This window comes from Lepidochelys kempii, chromosome 7 (assembly GCF_965140265.1).
Source record: "Lepidochelys kempii isolate rLepKem1 chromosome 7, rLepKem1.hap2, whole genome shotgun sequence".
Classification (NCBI taxonomy): domain Eukaryota; kingdom Metazoa; phylum Chordata; order Testudines; family Cheloniidae; genus Lepidochelys; species Lepidochelys kempii.
In genome coordinates, this window is record NC_133262.1 from 35,925,671 (window position 1) to 35,942,408 (window position 16,738).

At 40.6% G+C, this 16,738-nt stretch overlaps 1 protein-coding gene across 4 annotated transcripts in view; it reads right to left on the reverse strand.

Annotated features, from left to right (window-relative positions):
- HDAC11 (histone deacetylase 11) overlaps positions 1 to 13,045 on the reverse strand; it is a 70,033-nt gene extending 56,988 nt beyond the window's left edge. For 3 of the 4 annotated variants that reach the window (XM_073352187.1, XM_073352188.1, XM_073352186.1), the window contains exons 1-3: positions 12,979 to 13,045; positions 7,629 to 7,777; positions 3,403 to 3,503 (exon numbers count right to left, since the gene is read on the reverse strand). In XM_073352187.1, coding sequence (XP_073208288.1) covers positions 3,403 to 3,503; positions 7,629 to 7,777; positions 12,979 to 12,980 — 252 coding nt within the window. In that variant the 5' untranslated portion in view covers positions 12,981 to 13,045. The other variant, XM_073352189.1, reaches the window with a different exon arrangement.
- Between the last annotated feature and the right edge of the window lie 3,693 nt (positions 13,046 to 16,738).

A 16,738-nucleotide genomic window follows, 5' to 3' on the forward strand; every position in this document is an offset into this window, starting at 1 on the left:
TGGAGGAAATTAATTGGGTTTCAAATGTTACTAATTTCCTTATGCTCACTTAAATTTGCCAAAAAGTCATTTTGCCTGGAGCAAAAGAAAAAACAAAAATGAGTACAATTAGTAGGATGACTTCAACATGTTAAGTACATTGCAGAAGAGAATAAGACACAACCAACTAGTTACATTAAGTCCATTCCAAGTGATAGAAGTATTCATGGTAAATTCTACATTTGAGCCCTCTCCTTTGAGAGCAGCCCACCAAAAGTCTTCACTCCTGCTATCAAACTACAAGAGCAAAACTCACTTTGTTTAAGTGACTGGAAAACCTAACATGAAAGTATTGCTTTTGATTCTGTACATTTTAGGGGGACATGGCTGTAAAGGAAAACCAAGTCCTGTAATCTATGTAGCACCACAGTCTCTCTCATCTTCCCTTCTATATTTTGAGTCTTTCATCAGAGCCTTTAATCCTCTTCCCACACTTTCCATGACTAGGGTAAATTTGTTTACCATGCTGAGGGGTAGTCTACATTCTACACAAGATTATTCTATAATGCGGCTGGTAGTAGCCTGATTACCAATTGCTTTTAGGCTTATGAATTTTTCTGATATACTGAAAATACAACTCTATTTTGTCCATTGTCTTTCATAAAAGTATATTCCAAAATGCTTTACAGAGAAAATATAGTTACTAAGTTAAAACAAAAAATTCTAGCAGATGGATAAGGGGATTTAAAAGGCATTTGCAAGTGGATTTTGAAAAATAAATGGAAAGTCTAAGTTCAGAGCCAAAGAAAAGCTGTCCCAAATGCCAGGAACTATGCATAAGAAACATCTTGTACCAACAGTGGCAAGACAATACGATGGGACAAACAGCAGGCTGGTGCTAAGCAAGCACACTGAACAGTGAGGTAAGCAGACATGTATACTGTCTACAAGGTAAAGCTAGGACAAATCCAGGGAGAGTTTTAGGGCTTGATCCTGCACCACTGTTGTCAATGGAAGCTTTGCCACAGACTTCAATGGGTGCAGTATTAGGCAGTTAAAAAACAAGGGCAATTTTGAGCTGAATCCAAAGGGCTAACGCATTTGTTTAAGGACAGGGTGGGTTGGTCATGTCTTAATATTTTTAAAAAATTAAATCCAACTCTGATTCCAAAACCACCAAGCAATTAAATATTAAAAAACACAAGAGTGATCCTACAGGACAACTACACAGAAAAAAACAAGCAACCCTATGATCATTCTTCCCTCCCCTTATTTCCCCTATGTCTGTTATCAATTGTGGTGTTACTCTAAACCCTTTGGAAGAGAGGGACCCTGTCACGCTCCTAGTCCTTTATGTCGTATAATAAACAATGACAGGTCAAGTGAGAAAGGAGGAAGCGACATATTGGACATGCTTGAATTTGAAGAGCTCGCGGGAAGCCAAAGGGAGAGGCTATGCTCATGGCAAGAGGGGAGGAAGGCACAGAGGAAGATTTTAACCATGAAGCTAAGGGAATGGAATACATGGGCAACATTGTACAGGTAGCAAAAGCAGATTTTCAAAGGAGATGAGGGAAGAGAATATAACTTCAGAATCAGAAAAGCTAAATGGAAGGATTTATGTTAGCGGATGCTTCTGTCTCAGAGGCTTTTATCTACATTTCAAATAAGCCTAACAGAGAAGTTATAGGAAAACTTCATTAAGTTTTGCTTTGTTAGTAGATATATATATAAATAAATAATTACAGTGTATAGCTGTCTTCCGTATATTTCAATTTTAGACTGACCACAGCTGGGAAAGATATTGAAGGGAACCTGAGAACAACTAAAAAAAATACATAGTACTCATTCTGGTGATCTGTATTTGTAGTATTATATAAATATTTGTATATACCTTAACATGCTTATATTGCTTAATTATTTAACAAATTTCAAATAACCTGGTTCAGTTGATTTTTTTTCTCTAGATGATTACGTTAGCTCTTCTAGCCACAGCATCACCCTGGGAGCTCATGTTCAGCTGATTATCTACTATGACCCCCAAATCTTTTTCAGAGTCCGTGCTTCTCAGATGCATACATTTAGCCATATTAAAACGCATAGTATGCTTGCGCCCAGTTTACCAAGTGACCCAGATCACTCTGAATCAGTGTCTTGTCCTCTTCATTACTTACCACTCACCCAATTTTTGTATCATCTGCAAACTTTATCAGTGACAATTTTGGTTTTTTTAGGTCAATGATAAAAAAATGCAATCTCTGTGGGACCCCAGTGGAAACAGAGCTGCTTCACGATGATTCCCTGTTTGCAATTATATTTTGAGACTTCGCCAGTTTTTAATCCATTTAATGTGAGCCATGTTAATTTTATATTGTTCTCGATTTTTAATCAAAATGTTGTGCAGTACCAAAGTCAAACACCTTAGAGAAGTCTAAGTATATTATATCAACACTATTACCTTTATCAACCAAATGTGTAATCTTCTCAGAAAAAACATCAATTTAGCTTGACAGGATCTAATTAATATTGATTTGCACTAATCATGGTGGTCCTCCTTTCATCCTTTATTATCAAGTCCTGTATCAGCCGCTCCATTATTTAGACAGGGATTGATGTCAGGTTGATAAGCCTATAACTATCCTTTTTAAAAACTGGTACAAGATAGGCTTTTTTCCAGTCTTCTGAAACTTCCCCATTGCTCCAAGACTTATTGAAGGTCAACAATAATGGTTCAGTGAGCTCCTATGCCAACTCTTTTCAAACTCTTGGATGCAAATTATCTGGACCTGCTGATTTAAAAATGTCTAGCTTTAATAGATTGTGTTTAGCATCCTCCAGAGTTAAAAGTGGAATAGAAAGAGTGTTATCATCACTATATGATGAGACTATACATATAATCAGTTTTTTCCCCAAATACAGAACAGAAATATTCTAGTCTAGATTATGTTTAGATCTCATTTATGCTGTCACTTACTTCTAGGAAAGAAAGTAAAATATTGTAGGATACAGTTAATAGCAGTCTTAGTGATACCATTGCTCAGTTGCCCTTCACCTCAAGGTATAGGCACAACCCTAGTCTGTATCCAACATAATCTCAAGATTACTGACAGCTTGTCAACTCTGCTGATGTAGAGACTTGACTTCCAACACCAATTTCAACAATTATCACTGAACTTTTAAATGCTGTGTACTATGACAAATAGAGGTCTCACTTTGAAACAGTAACTCTGAAAAAAGAGTTAAAAAGTTAGAGGGCAAATCCAGAATATAGCCCGGGTAAACTGCTGAACTGGAATTTGCTGGTTCATTAATGACAGGCACTGACCAGGAAGAAGGAAGCAACATTATGCCAGTGGCAGGACATCTACTGCTTGAAATAAATTCCAAAAAGCTTATTTCAAAGATAACCAGTAAGTACAGCACCTTTAATTTATTCAGGTAGCGTCTTGTGTGGACAACCAACAGGTCTTCTTCAGTAGCTTCTCGTGCCTGTACAATCAAGTCATCTGCAATTAGTTTTTCTTCTGAAACAGCAGAAAAAAAAGGAGGCAGAAAAATTGTTATTCAGCATTGTTGAACTTTCTAATTTTTTTCCCTACAATTTTAGAATCTGGCTTGTAGGTGTTGGAGTTCCTACTTTGCATTACATGGACTTTTAATTCAAAGTGCTAGTAAATGCTTCAAACACACACTCTACACAAGTTATTAATCACATATAAATAATATAACAAAATTGTTTATGGACAAAACTAAAATAATTATAAGAATTTAATAATGCTCATAGACCACTTTATAATTTCAAAGTGCTAATTTCTTTGTTTAAACTGGAAAGGAAAGGTAGGCAGTGAAGGTTTTAAAATAGAAGACAGATGAGGCTAAACAAAAAAACAAATATCCAAAGGGCACTGATAGTTTAAACATGTATAGAATTTGAAAACTCTGGTCCTAGTATCAGCAATTATTCACCTTGATTCTTTAATATATTTTACTGCAAATTCCAGTCAAGCACTGACATTTAATTCACTGAATCATCAGAGCAGGAAATGCCAAAATTCGAAGAAGAATTACTTAGGGAGTTCTGATAAGAAGTGAACATTTAGGCTTAATTGGTACATTTAACATTGTCAAACCCCTATTGATATTTAATTTGCAGAAGCCTGGAAGCAATTACTTGCTCTCCATATTTGGTGACCTATAGGTAGCTTACATAAAATTAAGTTTTACCAGTACAAACTACTGCTTTCCTAAATATCACCCCAAGATATCTGTACATGGATATATATTATATATGAATGAGATATTTTTAACACAAGCAGGAACATATGTGGATACATTTTCTGGACGGTATACCAAACTTCATTTCAGTGCATCGGGGATGGCTAAGCAACGCACATGGTGGAAAACAGTTATGCATACTTTATCTATGGTGATCAACTGTTAGAAGTATAACACCAGTGATCATCACATAATTGTTTATGCAGTGTTGCTGTAGCCATGTTGGTCCCAGGATATTAGAGAAACATGGTGGGCGAGGTAATATCGTTTATTGGACCAACTTTTGTTGGTGAGAGAGACAAGCCTTCGAGCTTACACTGAGCTCTTCCCAGACCTGAAGAACTCTGCGTAAGCTCGAAAGCTTGTCTCTCTCACCAACAAAAGTTGGTCCAATAAAAGATATCACCTCACCCACCTTGTCTCTATAATTGTTTATATTATATAGTACTAGAGTATGTCTGCTGAGCAGCTACACTTTGTGAAAAGCCTTCTTAATGCAGCTGCAGAAAGACTACAATCTGACTGATTTTGTTTCCACTGGCATGATATAAAACAAACAAGTCTGTACTGGTAGAACTTTTGTGTTCCTACTGACCAAGGCTTGAAAAACCCACCTTGCCCATTCACCCAGCTCATGTAGAAATTTTTCCTAGATGAGCAGGGCCAAGGAGGCAACAACTTCTTTCCTGAAGAAGGGAGAAGTAAGTATAAGAATAGAGTAGCCAAAATGCCTCTAGCAGTTTTCCAGTCAGGGGATGCAGAGAACAGAGTGCCTCTTCTCTTCTACGAAATGGGAGAGGGGAGCAAAGTGTCTGGGGCCATCAGTTTTTCCTTGAGGAACTGGAAAGTGAAGAGCAGACGTGTCCACATGGAGCAGAGGAGCTGAAAGAAACACCAGCATGTCCAGAAGGGCATCCACCTCAGAGGAGCCCAACAAAGGTAGAAGGACCGAGTGTTCATTCATTGGTGGACGGAGGGGATGGAAGTCAGGATTCATTGATTGAAGAGGGGGACTGGGAAAGATCCCAGAATTCATTAACTGGGGTGAATATCAGAATGCATTTAATGTGCATGCATGTGTGTGCCCCTGAGGGGAAGAATTTAATTCATGTGCAGAGACAGAGTTGCTTTATTGACGGAGGAGTGAATATGTGGCAATGTCAATGGAATAGGCCTGGCTCTGGGTGGGCCACTGGTTTGGGCATGGTGTGTTTGACAGGTGTTTTTGACCTGGCCAAGTAAGATCACTCCTCGGGTGAAAAGGTGTTGAGGTTTTACAGGCTCTGACCTTAATTCTTATATTTGAAATTCCCAACAGCATTTCTGCACCGAACTTTTCATCTGTGTAAACAGTAATATTAGTGCTTCTCAGCACACTAATCTTTATGCCTCTATCAGATGGTCTCAATGCACTTTTCAAACATTAATTATCACAACAATATTATGAGATAGTAAGGGATGGATATATGCAAGCCACAGCTAGTCTCCTTCTTCCTGAAATGTCATTTGCTACTTAATTTGTAATATATTAGGTTCCATCAGCAATCTCAAGAGTAAGTCAGATTCACACCATATATAATTTAATGCAGCAAGACAGTCATTAAAACTCTTTTTAGTGGTAAGAGTCAGGGTGGAATGTTCTCTCTTCTGCTTTTGCATTCCAAAGAGAGATTGAAGCAACCAAAATGCTCCAGTTACAGTTAGTCATACTCAGTGCTTCCCCTTGGAAGTCATGTATTTTACATGTTTACAAGGATCACAATGCATAAGAAGGATTTTTTCATTCATTTCAGTAGAATTGGAGCCATCGTGCAGTTTTAGTTTCAGGGTTAGCTTTAAAATAAATAGTAACTGGAACTGCAAAACAGCATCTGCTTCCATTGTATAAAGACAACCTTTTATTAATTTATGTTCCCCTCTTATCACCTTGTAATTTAGTACTGAAAGAAAACATTTAGTAACCAATTTGTAACCACAATGAACACTAAGTACATTAAATGTCAAAATGTTCATTACATCATTATGATTTGAAAAACAGAACAGAGTCTGTTGCTAAAGTGGTCTATTGTGGATAGGGGTCATCTGTGTCTGACAAGTGTTTGATAGTATATGTCAAAAGGGAGTCTCTCAGAATATGTATGTCAACTGGCATTAATTTGGCCTTCTTTATGATAGTCTCAGAGAGACTAAAAATTAAATGGGTACTCGGATTGAACTCTAACAAATGTGGATGGAGCAGATCTGGTATACTTGCACTTTTTCATCCTGCATTGCACCTGTTCTGAGGATAAATAATTTACCGAGTACCACCAGGATGCTTTGTACTCTAAAAACATAGGGCATTTGCCTTCTACACCTGAATCAGCACAAGCACAAGAGTCCCCTGTTAGAGTCCAACAGAACAGACAAACATGTTTAAGATTCTCAAACAATTTTATGATAATTTCTCTTTAAAATATGTAGCACAAACAGAATAGCTATATGGTTTTTATAAATGTTTTATGGGTATGCATTTGGGATCTTCTCTACCATATACAGTTTGTGAAGTACTTTGGCAGTTTGAAAAATTCACTTGATCCTCTGTTATTGAAAAGTTGGGAACTTTCTGCAGTGATTGGAATTTTGCATGCTAAGCAACCATTAAAGATATTTCTAGCTTTTCCAATTTGAAAATAACCTACTAATGCATTGCTGCCTTCATGAGTCTTTATACAGGCAGCTCCTGTACTTTTGCTGTTGCTCATAGTTTTGCCAAGCAGTGGGTCAGAATGAAATTAACCAACTAGTTACTTTTCCTGCTGTTTTTCAAACCAAATGGCAGAGTGAAACTGACAACCATTATGTGAGTTTCACTCTACACACACACAGCACCACAGAAATGCAGCCACAACTGGGGTGGAAAGTTCTTTGCAAAATATTGGTGGGGAAGAAAGTGCCAAGGACAGTGGAGTAAACCCATGCTTTAAAGAAAACTGCTACAGTTTCTTTAATGTCGAAGCAGAGCAGATAGAATCTCAGTTTTTAAATTCTCACTTGCAAGAGCCTCAGCAGTATAAAGTGCTTGGACCTCAATTTACATAAGAAACATTACGGGTAAGTTAAACTTGCTGAGATTTAAGCTTGTGATTTCACATACATTAAAGTATTACAAAGGTGATACATTTAAAAAGAAAAAAGCTAGGTTTGCCCAGAAAGTAAAAGCAAGACAGACAGTAATGCAGATCAACTATTGTCTATATTAGCAATAACTATAGTTAATGTGTACAGAGCCTGCATGCAATTACTTCTTCTGTTCCATTTTCTTTGCACAAGTGTCAGTTTAACACCACTTAAACAAAAGTTGGATAGTAAGTGTAACCTTGTCGTTATGTTACCTTTCAAGAAATTGATTACTTTCCCCCATTTCCCTGCATCAAACGGATGTAGCTTCTCCAATCCCATAAATGTGATGTTGTAGTCCGGAGAATATACAATAGGCCAGCATGTTGGTGGGACTTCATGATACAGCTCAGTTCTGTGAGGCCTTAAGGGAAAAAAAATAGAACCATCACTGTTCCTAATGATTGGTAAAGGAAAATCTAATCACCTCACCCGACGTTAAGCAGTGGCGCCATTGTCTGGCTTGTTGAGAATATAAGAATAGCCACACTGGGTCAGACCAACGGTCCATCTAGTCCAGTGTCTTGTATTCTAACAGTGGCCAATGCCAGATGCTTTAAAGGGAATGAACAGAACAGGGCAATTATCAACTGATCCATCCCATCATCCAGTCCCAACATCTGGCAGTCAGAGACATAGGGACACCCAGAGCATGCGGTCGCAACCATGGCCATCTTGGCTAATAGTCATTGATGGACCTATCCTCCAGGAACTTATTTAATTCATTTTTGAATCCAGTTATAGCTTTTGCCTTCATCACTGGCCAAGTTCCACAGGTTGACTGCGTTGTGTGAAGAAGTACTTCCTTTTGTTTTAAACCTGCTGCCTATTAATTTCTTTGGGTGACCCCTGGTTCTTGTGTTATGTGAAGGAGTAAAAATTCCTTATTCACTTTCTCCATCCCATTCATGATTTTATAGGCTAACATATCCCCCCCATTGCCTCTTTTATAAGATGAACAGTCCCAGTCTTTTTAATCTCTCCACATATGAAAGCTGTTCCATACCCTTGTTTTTGTTACCCTTTGCTATACCGTTTTCCTTTTCTAGTATATCTTTTTTTGAGATAGGGTGATCAGAAATGCATGCAGTATTCTAGGTTTGGGCATACCATGAACTTATATAGCAGCATTATGATATTTACTGTCTTATTAGCTATCCCTTTCCCAATGGTTCCTAACATTCCATTAGTTTTTTCTGTCATAGCACATTAAGCAGATGTTTTCATAGAACTATCCACAGTGACTCACAGATTCTTTTTCTGAGTGTTAATAGCTAATTTGGACGGCATCATTCTGTATGTATAGTTGGAATTATGTTTTCCAATATGTATTACTTTGTATTTATCAACATTGACTTTCACCTGCCATTTTCTCGCACAGTTACCCAGTTTTGTGAGATCCCTGTGTAACTCTCTGAAGTCAGCTCTGGACTTAACTCTCTTGGGTAATTTTGCATCTGCAGACTTTGCCACCTCACTGTTTCCCTCCTTTTCCAGATCATTTATGAATATGTTGAACCGCACTGGTCCCAGTACAGATCCCTGGAGGACACCACTATTTACCTCTCTCCATTCTAAAAACTGACCATTTATTCCTACTTGTTATTTCCTGTCTTTTAAAGAATTACTGATCCATGAGAGGACCTTCCCGCTTATCTCATGGCTCCTTAACTCTGCTTAAGAGCCTTTCATGATAGACCTTGTCAAAGGCTTTCTGAAAGTCCAAGTACATTATATCCACTGGATCACCCTTGTCTACATGTTTATTGACCCCTCAAAGAATTCTAATAGATTGCTGTTCCATGATTACCTTTTACAAAAGCCGTGTTGACTCCTCCCCAACAAATTGTGTTCATCTATGTGTCTGATAATTCTGTTCTCTACTATAGTTTCAACGAATTTGCCTGGTACTGAAGTTAGGCTTACTGGCCTGTAATTGCCAGGATCGCCTCCGGAGCCTTTATTAAAAATTGGCATCACATTAGCTATCCTCCAGTCATCTGGTACTGAAGCTGATTTAAAGTGATAGGTCACATACCACAGTTAATAGTTCTGCAATTTCACATTTGAATTCCTTCAGAACTCTCAGATGAATACCATCTGTTCCTAGTGACGTATTACTGTTTAATGTATTAATTAGTTCCAAAACCTTGTCTCAGAGGCGATGCATAGAGGGGTATGGGGGGTGTCAACTGCCCCCCAAATTGGCCTGCTGGGGGCAGGGAGGGACAGGGGGCTCTGTCCTTCTCTCCCTGTGCCTCCCCTCCAGCATGTTTGGCTGCTGTCCCTGGCAGCCGGGCAGGGAGCGGGATGGAGCCGCTTCTGCCTGAAAGAGCAGTGGGGGAGGCTGCGGCTCCAGCTGTCATCTCCTCCACTCGGATGGGAGACTGCTGGAAAAACCAAACATATGGTAACCCACCCCACCAAACTTTGCCACCCTCACTTTCGCATTGCTGCTGGCCAGGACGCTGGCTTTAGAGCTGAGTGCCTGGCTAGCAGGCTTCCCTCTCTGGCTGCCCAGCTCTGAAGGCAACAGACCTGCCAGCAGCAGGGCAGAAGTCAGGGTGGCAATCCTATGACTCTCCTACAACTGCCTTGCAACCGCACATATTACAGCACCGTGAAATTTCACATGTAAACATCTGAAAATGTGATATTGACTAATTTTAAAACCCCCTGGCCATGGAATTGACCAAAATGGACTGTGAATTTGGTAGGGCCCTACTCATGTCCAAGCACCTGACTGAAGCAATATGTCAAAACACACAAAGAAGATGCAAATGATTATGTACATTAACTCATTCCAACACTAAATTCAATTATTGGCAAAACTGAGTTCCATTTCTACCTGTTCCACCGTTCTCCAAGTTGATTAAACACTAACCCATTTTAAATTTTAAAACGTAGGTCCAATTTTTCACTTGACATAATCTAAAGTTTATTTTGATGTACTGGGCTCAAGTTTCAAAGTTTTGTTTCTAAATACAAATCAAAATGTACTGTCCCTACACATTAGGCATATAAGTAAGGAAAGATGCTCAACCAAACCTAAAACTCTATGGAAATACAAAACACACTGGAAATTTAGGGTCCAAACTGTAGTCTTGATTCACACAAAACTTCCACAGAGATTGTAAGAAATTCTTCCTGAGTCAGAACTATAGAATCATGTGATTGTTCTATTGTCTTTCATACAAACTATACCTCTTACAGAATTAAAAGAACATTTTTTTTAAAATCATACCTCAGTCTACAAATATTTTACCTACTATAGTTAAAATTAATATCTACAATTCCTGGAGATAACAGGAAAAATATTGGGGGAAAGGGTTCTTTCCAGAATCGGACACCACTTTTTTATAATCAGTTCTCCCTTTTGTCTGTGTGGGTTATTTTTCACATAACAATGGAGAGAAATTAAACACACACAAAAACCTCAAGAAAATATGGCTGTAATTTAGGATGGATGAAAAATCATTTTTTAAAAAATGGATTTTTTTATTTAAATTAACTGTTTATTTTTAAAAGAAAAGTATTTAAATTTGAAGTTATGGAAAACTAATGTTAAGGCTAAACTTACTATATTCTATTAAAATCATGTACATTAAATAATGAAAATATTAAACAATACATTTGCTGCCAAAATTTAAAAGAAAGTCAAATCCCTGAACTGGTGAAAGTCACTAAGCTAAGCACGTGGAACCAAAGTTTGTTGAAGTGCTACAACCAGCTTTTGACAGTAGTAGAGAGAATACATTTTTCTTTTCAGTTTATTCAACTCGTTTAGTTCAAAGATTAATTCATACAGAGTTAAAAAACCAATTGGGAGCTTAAAGAGAACAAAAGCTTGTTTCCTCTTCCAATCTATGAATAAAAACAAGCTGTGAGAGGATGAGATCTACTCATTCTAAAGTCTTGAAGGACACGGTGACCAGAAACAATCAGTTCAATTCACTAACTACGATAATACCTGTAATTAATAAATTATTTATTTTCAATGCAAAACATATTTTGCTAACTTACTTTTTGTTCTTATGTATCCAAAACATTTAAGGCAGTTTGGTTTACTTAATAAAAATAATTTTAAAATGCTGGTTTTGTGCTTTTTTAATTGTATTCCAATTTCCATCCAATTGCAGGTTGGCACAAATCACAAATAACAAATTAATCTAGTAAATAATAAATGCATCATTTCTCATTTTCTAACATAATAAAATGGTAAAAATTAAGAATCTGAATAAATATATGTTAAGCTATATATATTGCTTAAATAAATGTGTATAGATATGGTGTATCCTCCTACTTAGCAAAATGAAGCACCAAATTTAGTGTAAAAGCTATATTTAGCTGCACATCAACTTGTTTTAAGGGTTATTGGCCAATGAGATTCAACCTTTCTTCAGGAAAACGAGAAGTACAAATGGAAAAACGAATTAAAATCAATTATTTAAATCAAAGTTTCCTGTTTCTTGATTTCAAATCATAATTAAAAATGGTGATTGATATCAGTCCATCCTGCTGTAAAACCACAAAAATTGGTAAGGGTACTCTTGGGTTCTCCATAAATTACTTAAAGCTTTAGGAGTGGGTGGGTCCTTAAGTTTGCATGTTTATTTCCAGTGTTACGAAGTATTATAAATGGTCTTGAAAATCACCAAAAATGTATTACTTAATTTATGAACAGCTCCTCAGGAGCAGCTGTAGTATCTGAAACTACTTTTAACTCATTTTTAAAACTGAGTGGATTTCACGTTGACTACATCTATTAAAATAATGTCAAGAATAACAGCTAAGGGAAAAAGAGATTATGAGATGGGGGGAAAGCTGGATGGTCAGATGAGCTACAATAATAGATAGCCCATGGATAAAAGCAGAGCAACACAAAAAGGCTGTTCCCCCAGGAGCTGTGCTAGAGACTGTGGTACAAAACCGTGAAGCAGGTCAGAGAAAAGAAGCGGATGTTGGACAAGTGGAGGAAACTGACTTGGGAGGGGAAAGAGAGAGACTCTGGAGCGACGGGTGCTGCAGAAACAAGATGCCTGGAGTGGTCCAGGGGTGAAAGGCGGGTGCAGAGGAAGCTGGGAGGGGAGCAGCAAGGGAGCGTCTCCCTAGGGCGGGGCAGGTAAGAGGGCTGTTGGGAGTGGGGGCCTACGGCAGGAAGCCGGCGCTTGGCGTCTCCTGGGCTGGTTCAAATCCCGCTGCCGTCACCTGCAAGGACGGTCCCCGCCAGGCTCCGCCCCCCGGGGCGATGCAGGCCGGTGCCCGCCAGCCCGGCCAGGACCGGCTCTGAGTCAACCGCACCTGCCTACGGGGCGGAGACCGCGACCATGGGGGGCCCTGATGGAGCCCGCAGCGGGCCTCGGCCGGGCTGCCAGGCCTGGGGCACGGCAGCCCTGGGGCACGGCAGCCCCGGGCCCGCGCCCTCCCTCCCGGCAGCGCGGTGGGGGCGCCACAACCGCTGTCCCCGACTCAGGGTGCGAGGCCCGCGCCACGCCGGGAGGGGCCGGCCCTGGCCCCGCCTGCCGAACAAGGCCCGGGCCGGCCTGGATCGCGTCAGCTACTCACATCCCCCCGGCCGCCTTCAGCCAGCCAGCGCTCCGCCGCGGGAGGGGCCGGGCCGCGCCGCGCCGCGCCGCCCCGCCTCACACCGCGGGCGGGAGGAGGAGGAGACACGAGAGGCCCCGCCCAGCCCAGCCCAGCCCAGGACGGAGCGCGCGGCACTGGCTGGGCAAGGAGCGGGAGGGCTTGGGGGTGGAGCCCCGGGCTGGGGGGCAGGAGCTAGGAAGGGGGCCCTGGGCTGGGAGGAGGAGAGAGGCGGGGCCCTAGGAAGGGGGCCCTGGGGTGGGCTGGGGGGAGGAGGAGGAAGGTGTGAGGTGTAAGAGTGTCTTGCCCCAGGAGCACCGACGAGTTCGCACAGGCATCATCTCCTCCCATCTCCCTGGCCCTTCCCCTTCCTTTGCAGGACACCTCAGCTCGGAGCAAAGGGCAGCACCTGGACACACACACACACACACACACCGTTTTCCTTTTCCTTACTGTGGGTGACACTTTGCCAATTTCATCTCTGCTGCTTAGGCTGCTGTCTTTGCAGGACAGCAAGCAACACCCACTTCGCTCACCTTTTCCAGCTCTGTCTCGGAGCACAGGCTGAGTGTAAAAGAGCTGAAAGAGGCCTGTACACAGGTACAGGAGGAAAGGGTCACACAGAGATCACAGCCCCACTCAGGCTGCCAGCAGAAGTTTTACTGCCCCTGCCTGTCACTCTACACAGTAAGGCTGGATTTGCTCTGTACTTGGATGGGTGACTTTCCAAGCCATACTTTAAATGCTTCCTGTTGGCAATTCAGTGGCTGTCACCCTGAGTTACTACAGGTTTCAGAGTAGCAGCCATGTTAGTCTGTATCTGCAAAAAGAAAAGGAGTACTTGTGGCACCTTAGAGACTAACAGATTTATTAGAGCATCACACGCAGGGCAGGCCCGTCTCTCCTCGGGACCCAGGAGCCGGCACCCACAGCCGACCTGCTTTCCTGATCCCAACGCAATGTTCCCCAAAAACTCCACCCTGTCCTGCCACACGAGCGGGGCACGAGGGGGGGCAACGGGAGAGTGGATGGGGCAACGGGGCGCATGGGACCGGCTGCCGTGACACTGCTCCTCCACGAACAGGACGAGCTCACAGTACTTGTGGCACCTTAGAGACTAACAAATTTATTAGAGCATAAGCTTTCGTGGGCTACAGCCCACTTCATTGGATGCATAGAATGGAACATATAGTAAAAAGATTATATATATATATATATATATATATATATATACAGACAACACTGGAAGTAGCCATACCAACTGTAAGAGGCTAATTAATTAAGATGAGCTATTATCAGCAGGAGATAAAAACTTTTGTAGTGATAATCAAGATGGCCCATTTAGACAGTTGACAAGAAGATGTGAAGATACTTAACATGGGGAAATAGATTCAATATGTGTAATGACACAGCCACTCCCAGTCTCTATTCAAACCCAAGTTAATGGTATCTAGTTTGCATATTAATTCAAGCTCAGCAGTTTCTCGTTGGAGTCTGTTTTGAAGCTTTTCTGTTGCAAAATTGCCACCTTTAAGTCTGTTACTGAGTGACAAGAGAGGTTGAAGTTTTCTCCTACCAGTTTTTGAATGTTATAGTTCCTGATGTCAGATTTGTGTCCATTTGTTCTTTTGCACAGAGACTGTCCGATTTGGCCAGCGTACATGGCAGAGGGGCATTGCTGGCATATGATGGCATATATCACATTGGTAGATGTGCAGGTGAATGAGCCCCTGATGGCATGGCTAATGGGATTATGTCCTATGATGGTGTCACTTGAATAAATAAGTGGACAGAGTTGGCATCGGGCTTTGTTGCAAGGATAGGTTCCTGGGTTAGTGTTTTTGGTGTGTGGTTACTGGCGAGTATTTGCTTCAGGTTGGGGGGCTGTCTGTACGCGAGGACTGATCTGTCTCCCAAGATCTGTAAGAGTGAGGGGTCATTTTTCAGGATAGGTTGTAGATCTTTGATGATGCTCTGGAGAGGTTTTAGTTGGGGGCTGAAGGTGACAGCTAGTGGCGTTCTGTTATTTTCTTTGTTGGGCCTGTCCTTTAGTAGGTGACTTCTGGGTACCCTGCTGGCTCTGTCAATCTGTTTTTTTCACTTCAGCAGGTGGGTATTGTAGTTGTAAGAATGCTTGATAGAGATCTTGTAAGTGTTTGTCTCTGTCTGAAGCCCTGCATGAGGTTAGAAGGCACTGTGCTGTCTTTTACATGAGATGTAACACAGAGGTCCTCACTACTTGTGGGTATTACAATTCTTGGCCAAATTGCAAGATAGATTATTACACTCGGCTACCTAAATTCTCCCTTCTTTTTTCTGTGCTAAGTTGTGTGGGTTTCTTGAGATGTTAGAGAGCTGCCATTTCACTGGTAGGTCAAATAATTGCTAGACAGCATCTATGGAGGGTGAAGTGCTTTAGAACAAGAGGTGCAGAGGAGCAACTACAAATTGAACTCCAGAGTTAGCACCCACCAGCACAGGCTATTGCACGTTGCATTACTGGCAATTGCTGGAGGCAGGGGACTTGATCTGCTTTGCCAATCGGTAAGTGCAGCATAACAAATGCTACATATTCCTAAACGCATCATGATATTGTAATACATCTCTGGCTGCACTCTCAACAATAGGGATAGATCTCAGGCCTCTATTGTTAGATATGCTTTGCAGTGAGTCATTCCAGTAGCAAACAGGTTAGTTATCACAATGTATACAAGTGGGATGAGAGAGACTCTAGCTTTATTATTTTAATAAAGATTAAGTATTTTGTGAATGACTTCCACTTGGGTGTTCTGTGATTCATGTTTTATTGCTTAAATTAAAGGAAAATAGGGGCTATATTGGCCCTTACCCATTGTGATCCAGATAGTCAAAGGAGAAGCAATCATGTATATGAATGCAAACAGCTACAATTCAGCCAGCAGAGAGCAGTAGTGCTTTTGTCCACTAGCCAGTATAAAATTATAGGCTATAGACAGTATCAAGGCTGTCACCCAATGGGACTTCAATGATGAATATGTTTGGTTAGTTTTTTGTTTGTTTGTTTGTTTGTTTGTTTGTTTGTTTTTAAAGGATCTCTTACATTTGGGACTCGGTACTGGACTTTTAGTGGCACACAAGAATTATGAAAGATCAATTGAAGATGAAAGGTTACACTGTGGACTGGATTAAGGAAACTATAAAAGATCACAGAATAAAAGTAATTGATTTAATGTGATGAGAAGTAAAACCATATTAGGATTTTCGTAAGTATGTAAATTACCCACTGTGCATTTCTGATGTTGAATAAAGGCTTTATCCTTCCCAGATTTTCAATGATAGCTTTATAGCACTCTTCATCTGAGGATCTCAAAGTGCTTCACAATTTATAAATTGTGAAGGCAGATAAAGTTAATGACTTGCCAAAGGTCACACAACATGTCAGTAGCAGATCCAGGGATAGAAACCAGGGGGAAAATCCTGATCCCATTGAAATCAATGGCAAAACTCCCATTTAATTCAGTGGGTCCAGGATTTCATCCCATGAGCCTGAAGACCAATTGCCTGCTCTTGCCACCAGACCAACATTATTAATTTGCGTGCATGCATGAGGTGCACATTTAATTGTTAAGTTGAGGCCCCTTGGAAATTCAAGCCATTGCTAATTTCAGAGTTACCTGATACATGAGAGGGAAACAATAACTTAATTTAATGTAAAAAAACAAATTCTAACATGCACATAACAAATTTGTTCTGTACAAACACA